Genomic DNA, 9,226 nt, shown 5'->3' on the forward strand with positions numbered 1-9,226 from the left:
GCGGGAGCTATACAAGTCTCCCTGAAATACACACTCTGAGTATAACTGTACTACAGCAATCACTATGTCTGGAAAGCACACAATAAGTCTTCCGCTCGCTGACTTCTTAGTTATCGCACACTCGCAGGCTGCTATGTTTCAACTGATGATCACACTGCTGTGGGTCCGCTTATATAGCCTTGCGCTGTTGCTAGTGTGACGTGGCGGATAGCATAGGACGCTGTTGCTAGCGTGACGTCACCGCTGTTGATTAGCATTGCGTAGTTGCCAGGTTACGGGGCTCGGCTATCTTCGGCTCCGCTCGTGACGTCACCGCGCGTTGCGCATTGCGGGGTGATTACTCGCCTATTACGGGAGCGTTACGTTACCGCTGAGGGGTGGGAGGGGAGCGCTGACTCACCCGCCGCGTCACTGCTGGTGTGGGGGGGGGGCTCGGCTTTTCGCACATGTCACAATATTTATTATAATTGCACAGTATATACAGATGAACTTGAGTTTGAAGAATTGAAGAAGAAGAATAATACCTTGAACGTTGTATTGAAATGCAACACTGAAGTAGAACTGAAGAACAGTTCAACAAGTGGTTCTCTCTTCATATAATGACATCCCACATTGGTGACCCCGACATGATTCCGTCCAGTATGTGGTTGTTTCAGCAGTCTACCAGGAGGCCGTTGCTAAGCAACAATACTTGCGTTGTCACTGTAATGTTTGCAGTTCCCACATCACCCCCCCTGTTGAGATGGTTGCTCAGCTGTTTACTCACCATTGCTAAGCAACGATACTTGCGTTGTCACTGTAATGTTTGCTTGAATGTGGGCAGTTCCCACATAGGTTTCAAAATAAAGTTGTGTTGCCTAAAAAGATACTTGAAATCTATATTATAACTTCCCTGAGTAGGACTTCCATACTTAGGACTTTCACTAATTTGGACAAGGGTTCACTCCCAATTAATCTGAGTTAATGAGGTCTTACTGTAGTTCAGAATAGGATCCAGTGGTTTCTCTGATGTTCTGACGACACTTAAGGTTACTTAACAGGAACTCTCTTTTACTCCAGTGCCAACCTTACAGTCGTGTGATGCTTACATGTTCTGAAAAATGTTCTATAATTTTTATTTCCCTGTTTTTACCAAAGTCACAAACTGCTGTTCTCTTAAAACCGTTCTACATTTTTGTAGTCTGTATAAATGGACCACCTCTGTGGTCTAGTGGTCAGCATTCCTGGCTACAGATTATGAGGTCCCGGGTTCGATTCCCGGCGTTAACAGATTTTCTGAGAAGTAGTGGGTCTGGAACGGGGTCCACTCAGCCTCGTGATGATAATTGAGGAGCTATTTCAAGGAAATAGCGGCTCCAGTCTAGAAAACCGAAATTAACGGCTGTGGGGATTTGTTGCGCTGACCATGTGACACCCTCTATCTGCAAAAGTTGGCACTAAACTTCGCCAACAAGCAGCGGTCGTTCGGTTGGTATAGTTTTCTTGCGGACTAAAATAACAGTTTTTTTTTGTGTGTGATATAAATGTTACCCAGATAAGTTCCCATTTAAGCAGCTTCTCCATGAATATCGGTAAAGAGGCACCAAAGATTTTTAAGAGGTGAAATTAGTACAAATGAAGAGACAAGATTTCTTGCCTCCATGTCGTAAGAATACGTACATTAACAACACATTCAGTGTAAAAAAATATATTATATCCAAAGTAATACAAAGTCACATATAAATTCAGTTACATGTATTAAATAATCAGTATTCTTGTATAAATTGTAGGCATTATTAGTTCAAGAATTTCAGATCTTTTCTTACAGGATCAGCCTGATTTAGTGTAATAAATGATTAACTTCACACTTTTGTTTCTACTTCTTAGTGTGTTATAACTTGTAAATGTTTCTTTCTTCAGTTTATTGTTTATTGTTGTGTATTAAGACTGTATCATCGATGATAGATTAAGTAGTGAATGTGAAGCAGTTGGTGGAATGAGAATTGACTGCAGAAACCAGAGTACTCAGAGAACACCCACCCCAGCATCACTTTGTCCACAGGTATTCCTCAGCACTCACTCTTCTCAAAAACCTAACATTTATGTTCTTCCTTTAATGTAAGAGACCATGTTTTGCACCCATACAAAACTACAGGCACAGTTAATATTTCTATAATTCCATCCATGTTACATCATCAGTTATATTACCTTTGTTGCAGTGAGATCCTAGATTAAAAATACTGTTAATCAGTTTGGTATATTGCTGCCCTGAAATCCTAACACTATTCTGCTTTATAAAAACAGATCAGGAAGACTTTATAAAAATAATACTTCTGGATTCAAAATATACAGGGGAAGCATTACAATACTGATAAACTTACGCTGTTAGTTACCAAGTTTTCAGCTATCACCAAATATTCGAAAGATTTTTACATAAACTGGAATGAAGTATTATGTATATTTTACATTGGTTAGCCCCTTCACCTGCTAAAAAGTTGGATGTTTTAAGTAATATCTGCACATCATATGGAACATCTTACTCATCTGCTTCATATATGTGGGAGAAAGAAACACTACATAGAGTCTATACTACCATATATCTTCTAAAACAGTAGATTCTGGGAAATGCTCTAAACATATTTAATGGAGATATCATGCTGTCAGTACAAATGCTGGGTACAGATAAAGAAATACTGAAGCAGTGGGGGGTTATACAAAAAAGACCAATGATAGAGAAGTATCTTCCAGACGCAGAACTATGGCATTCAGTTTGACTGAAGTCCACAAAATAGGTGAAGGGACTAAACATCAGGCAACATTATTCCAATTTAAATACATTCAAACCATAGTTATGGCTTCTGAAATAGAATTAATATTTAGAACTCCCATGATTCAATCCATCTTAGGCCATACATTGTGCTGTTGGGATCAGAAGCAGATGGTCCTGACATTCCATATGCCAGTGGCGAAAAGAGGTAAAAGCTGCAAGGAAGAAAAACCATGTTAGATTTTGAATTTTGATGACAGTTAATTCCTAAATGCTGACAGAAACCAAAATCACACTTAAAAAATGTATCTATTTTAGCTTATTATCATGGAAATGTGCTGGAGCCAAGACAGTGCAGTCGGTATAGTGACTGGCTGAGGGGTTGGAGTTCAAGTCCCAGTGGGGGTAAGAATTTTCACTTCTCCACGACGTCCAGACCAGCTGTGGGGTCCACCCAACCTCCTATCAAATGGGTACTGGGGGCTCTTTCCCCGGGGGTAAACTGGGAGGGGCATGAAGCTAACCACTCACCTCCATCTAGTGCTGAGGTCAAGAAAATGTGGATCTATACATCCACTCCCCCATATGCCTTCATGGCGTTAATGCCATGTTACCTTTTTACCATCAAAATGTGACAAACTTCCAGGCGCTGTCAGTAAGTATAAAAGTGACTTGTGAAATGAACACCATTTGTTACAAAATATATGGAGGATTGACTTCAAAAACAAAACCAATAGCCATATGGGTAGCATTCCCATTGTATTCAGCAGATCCTTGTTTCAAATCTCCACCCAGAGAGTGGCTATCCTGACAGGTATTTCATGGTTCCCCTCCAGGCAGTTCCAGGATTGTACACCTTAAAGTAGGCCACATCCGCATCCTTCCACATTTTTTCCAACTCATTCACCAATCCTATCAACTGATGTGTAATCTACACTATTGACAGCATCATTGATTTAACTAAATAAATTTATTTGGAAAGACATTAAGCAGTTTTCACTCTTAATTACTTATTAGACACCTGGATTGGACCATAAAATGTAATTATATTGTAGGGGAAAACTCAAACTTCTTACATGGTTTTCATATAGTATATTTACCTGTAAACAGTTGCAGAGAAAATTACACCTATGAACCAGTGGTACATGCCATTGGCCATCCTCTTTGGTAGCAACCGAGATATGCTGTCTAGCATGTAGTTCAAAATGATTCCTGCAAACACAAAAATTATTGTACACAGTCTTCTAATAAAGTGCTTGACTATCTACATTCAGAGAGCAGAATCCTTTTTGAGAAAATGACAGCTGCTCATCTGATTAAGAAGTTCTCCATGTCTTATGGAACCTGTAGGTTCACAAGATCCAACCACTGAACTTTTATAATTAGCAAGATGAATCCATCTGTGTTCTTGCACTCCATTTCTTTTAAGATCCATTATAATATTTTCCACGCATGTATACAATTTACCCAGTTCTATATCTTCAAAGTTGTTAAAGATTACAGTCTGTAGCACTGCTTTCGAGGTACACCAAGGAGTGAAGGAACATCCACTAGATTCTACATATCCAGGGGTTTTGCTTCTTCACAGTCAAAGAAAATGTTTGAAGCATAACAGTGGGCTACAAAGAGCTATATACTGATAGTCTATGAATGTGCAAATGTTCAGACATGTCACACACAGTTTGAGTTGTACAGTGACCCTTTAAGGTGATTACAGACAATATTTGACAATGTCACAGAAAGTCTGTTTTTTAAGTGTTTACTATAATTGTACCTATAAAACAAGATCTCAACAAATATACAGTGCGATTACAGAACTTCTCTCATGTAAGTTATGAAGCTCTTCATTATGTAATTGTCTACAGCCTCCTATTATTTCATCTCTTTTGAGTCCAAGTATTTTCCTCAGCATCCTGTTCTCAAACACCCAAAGTCTATTTTCTTCCCATTATGTGAGGGGTAAAATTTCACACTCATACAAAACTATGGGCAAAATTATAGTTCTGTATTTCTTAGTCTTTACAGTTTAAGACAACAGATGAGAAGACAAAAGGTTCTGAACTGAATTCTTTTCATTGTATTACAGTTTCAACATCCACAAATTCCACATTTGTGTTAACTTCACAGAGGTGTAACCCTCACAAGTGGAGAGTTTGCTGCATTACATAAGGTCAATGGTAGTACACTCACCTGTTAACATGGAACTGAAAAGTAAAGCTGGGAAGTAATGATGGAAGTACAGGACTCTGCCCATTGCCCAAAATGGAACATAGTGCAAAGCCCATCCAAGGAAGAGCCAGCCACAAGCACTAAACACTCTATGCTTGCTTTCTGCAATAGAAATCACAGGTTACAGAATTGTGATACAGTACCTCATTACTGTCTGAATATATTAAATACGAGGGTAAGTCAATAAGCAAGTTACAAATGGATATAGAACTTAAACAAATAAGAGTACTGATTTGAAAAATGCTTTTATTTCTCAACATATCTCCCTGTACATTGAGGCACTTGTCCCATCATTTCAAAAGTCCCTGAAAACCAGCAGCAAGTTCTGTGTAATGCCACTTCACAAAGGGGAATGTTTCCAGAAATATCACACCCTCAAGCACTTCTAGGGGCACTGGTAAGTGTTCTCCAAAAATTTTAGTTCATAAAATTAATTAGATTTTATATTAATTTTTAAAGTGAATAGTGCACAGGTTAGGATAGTAGGTTTAATAATGGTGGCCCAAGGGTAATTTAAATATTTAAATCGCCAGTCCTTAATGTGTTAAAGACTTCATACCCAAGCAGTATGTCTTTTAAAGCAGAATAAAAAGGCAGATCAGGCACAATTTCACTTATATTCTCTAAACTGGTAACTAATAAGATTTTGAAAACAATCAGTCATGTTTTCATAACACTGAATATGTGCTGATTATGTCTGGCATGTCCACATATGCCCCTATGAATGTGAATAAATATTGATGGCTTCTAGTATTTATATTCCTTATTCAAATTCAGTGATGAAACCGGAAAGAATGAAGCATTTATCTTGTACAATATAAAACATACACGTATTTTAGGTATATTCCAATAAATGTAGAATATTTTTAGAAATGTTTCAGACTGATAAAATGAATATTTAATCATATAATGAAATTATTTATTTGTTCAACAAGCCTTCGTCACATACAGTCAACTCTCGATTATCCGGGGGCGGATTAACCGGTTTGCGGCTTAACCGGGGCTTTNGAACCATCTTCAATACGAGTAGTTTTGCAGACCAAAATGCACATGTCTGTAAAGATCTGAAATCAACTTTATGAACTGACATACTGGTCACAATCTGTGCCTCAACGTGAATTACCCTACTTTTACAGGTATATTCCTCAAATGGTTAAAAAAAAGTCTATATTGGTACCACTTACTTGTCTATGTTACTACTGTTCAGAATTATTATGAGATATCTTTTTCTGTAATCAACAACTTCATTTATTTTACCTTTAACTGATGGGGGATCCAGATAACCTCTCTGTTCTCTTACAGAATTGTAGGCAAAAATTATGAGAAATATGGCTAAAAACACCAGATTACCCCACCAGATCACTGGATTCCCAAGGAGATATATCCGATAGCTGTTACCAGAGAAAAACTGGCCCTATAAAAACAGAAATCAAACATATGTACATACAAAGGAATTACAGTGAAACCTAAAATGTGTTTCCATTATGTTGTTACACTACACTCTACATTGCATTACCCTGTAGTTAACAGGCCACTGCCAAGGTCTTGATGTCACCTCTCCTTCCTTGGGTTTAAGGCCTGAATTTCCTTGGAACATGACCGCGTGAGATTCAAAGAACCTCTCGAGGAAACTCGGAGCATATACTGCGAAACTCACATTGGGTACTGCAACAATTTCTGTAATTAGCTAAATCACTGATTGATTTTACCAAGTTGAGTTGTGTTTATTTTTGCATTATAAAGGTCAAAAACTTCTTTTTTATGCTTTGACCCCATTATTTAACAGACTGGTTCAATGTATCAAAGAAATTACTATATTACAGAATTTTTAATAAAGATTCATAATATATATGAGACAAACACCGTCTTAAGTGTAACAATTTAATTGTAGTTCTTTCTTCTTTCCCTCCTCCACACTACATGTTTCGGCCCTAAATGGCCATCATCAGGTGTGTATTCTTACGTAGCTGTTACACTGCCTGTTAAAATTTAAAATCACCAGTCTTTCTAAGTGTATAAAATCTTTGTTAACCTACACGCGTTAATTTGATTTCTAAAATTAGCACTCTTTTAAAACTTTAATTCAAGTTAAAATGTCTGTAAGATTTCTGTTCTTTTTCTTTTTCAAATTTTTAAATTTAAATTTTCTCAGGGTACATGCCCTATGTCTATAGTGCTGCAGCGGCCACTTCTTGTTTTATCACTGTTCAGGTATTGATCTGTGTAGGCTCTCTCTGTGTGTGTCACTGCTTATCTTTAATACGTATTGTAATATTGTAAAGATTCATAAATTTTATCTCAACTGTTGGAGACAGTTAATGTCCAATTATAAAATATTCAGTTGGGCCTTTAAGTCAAGTAACAGCTACAAATAGCTGATCTAATTAAAGAAAAAGCTACAGTTGTCCTTGTGCTTAATTAAATGAGCAGCATGCTATGCAGATGTATGGGGGAGTGGAGGTACAGCTCCATGATTTTTGACCTTGGCACTAGACGGAAATAATTAAATAATTTAGAAATAATACCCATAAGAAATTCCTTCAAACTTCTGTTATGAAGAATGCATTTGACAAGTGAATACAAATATATAGATCACTAGACAGTGAAACTACAGTGAACAGTGATGAATGAAACTTATTTCTGAATACACTTTGTTATGAATGAAAAATATATATATTATATTAAGCAAGAAATGAAGGATCACTTAGTTATCAGAATAAGGAGTCCTGTATAAAGGAAGAATGAAAGATCTTTGTTCACAATTGTCATCAAACTAGTATCTTCCTGTAGATTTAGGCTGGGCCAGATTTACAATTATTATTGCTATAATACATAAATAACTTGCATTTTGGAAAAATATTATCTTCCACATTCCAGAGGGCATTCTTGTCTCTCATGTTGGAATTGCAGGATACCTCCTGTTGTTCATATGCCCTGAAAGAAATCATGTCAGAAGTGCACAATCTCTTGACAGTACAGCAAAAGTTCAGAATTATTTGAATTTGTGATATACAAAGATGAAGCCATTGTGCCCAATGTGCCACCATGCATTTGAACAGCTGTTTTAATAATTTTCTTTATAGCCTATACGTGTATAAATTTCCTAGTAAAACAGGCAATGTTATGTGTAATTAAGCCCAGTACCCCAGACACAAACATATGGTTAAGTTTAAAGTATGAAAAATATTTAATCCAAAAACTTTATGCTTCACCATTCTGACATATCTTGCAAACAGGTATACTCACCACTTAGGAAGCTGTTTTCCACTAGAAGTTAGAACACAGTGCTGGAGGTAGTGTATGAATTTTAACTTGCTAGAGACTGTAGTGACAGATTCATCTTCTTTACCATCCACAATCAGAACCTTCCATACATCATTTGCATCTCCAGTACCATTCTGGAATGGGAGAAATAATACCAAGTGCATAGCAGTTCAGTTCAAATCAGTAGATTCTTAACAAGTACAAATTTAGTGGTACTCCATGGCTTCTATTTTTTAGTTTGCAAGCGAACTACACTGACAAAGCGACAGCCGCTAGTCAGTGAAGTTAGTGCCAACTTTTTCAGATAGAGGGTGGCACATAGTCAGCGCAACGGATCCCCACGGCCGTTAACCTTTAAACGACTAAAGACCCCATATGGAGTCGCATAAATAAAGTCAGCGGTACGAATGACCCTTTATGGGGTCGCACAGTCCACGCGTGCGGACGTTATTTGAAATACATTTTTAAGGTAGAAAATAATGTCCTACTTATATAATTTTTGGCCACCATCTGCATGGAGTGTCTGTCTTCCCACCTGCATCATCTGCCGCAATGTTGCCTTCGTGTGGAATTCTTAAAAAAATCCGGAAATGCAGAGTCCGATTTCGCACTTCACGCACTTTGTCTGGACGGTCTTTTGTTTCCCACGTGAAAAGCACACACGACACCTCAATTGCGAAGTAGAGGAAGTCGGCCGGTGATGTGGTTTGGCCTTCTATAATCGAGATCATCATCATCATCATCATCAGTAATCTGTGAAGACGACAGGTTCACAGTCTCTTTCAAAACAATTCCTCCACTTAATGCGATCTAGAGCTTTCTCCTTCAAATGACAGTATCCTCTTCTGTCCCCAAGGTCATCCAGCATCTTCTTACGTCTTCTTCCTCGTCTTCTTGTCACTTCTATCCGCCCATCTATCTTTCCTTCGATAGCTTCTTTTAGAAGGCAGTTTCTGCGTAAAACATGACCAATCCAATTAGCCTTCC

General features: G+C 37.7%; 1 protein-coding gene across 1 annotated transcript in view; it reads right to left on the minus strand.

Moving 5' to 3' along the window:
* Nucleotides 1–1,671: 1,671 nt before the first annotated feature.
* Nucleotides 1,672–9,226, minus strand: part of LOC111861987 (protein O-mannosyl-transferase 2) — a 25,083-nt gene continuing 17,528 nt past the window's right edge. Inside the window, exons 12-18 of the mRNA XM_023846997.2 lie at nucleotides 8,222–8,373; nucleotides 7,821–7,909; nucleotides 6,492–6,640; nucleotides 6,233–6,389; nucleotides 4,937–5,077; nucleotides 3,847–3,958; nucleotides 1,672–2,961 (exon numbers count right to left, since the gene is read on the minus strand). Coding sequence (XP_023702765.1) covers nucleotides 2,856–2,961; nucleotides 3,847–3,958; nucleotides 4,937–5,077; nucleotides 6,233–6,389; nucleotides 6,492–6,640; nucleotides 7,821–7,909; nucleotides 8,222–8,373 — 906 coding nt within the window. The 3' untranslated portion in view covers nucleotides 1,672–2,855. The remainder of the gene's footprint in view (nucleotides 2,962–3,846; nucleotides 3,959–4,936; nucleotides 5,078–6,232; nucleotides 6,390–6,491; nucleotides 6,641–7,820; nucleotides 7,910–8,221; nucleotides 8,374–9,226) is intronic.

This window comes from Cryptotermes secundus, unplaced genomic scaffold (assembly GCF_002891405.2).
Source record: "Cryptotermes secundus unplaced genomic scaffold, Csec_1.0 scaffold181, whole genome shotgun sequence".
NCBI lineage: Eukaryota > Metazoa > Arthropoda > Insecta > Blattodea > Kalotermitidae > Cryptotermes > Cryptotermes secundus.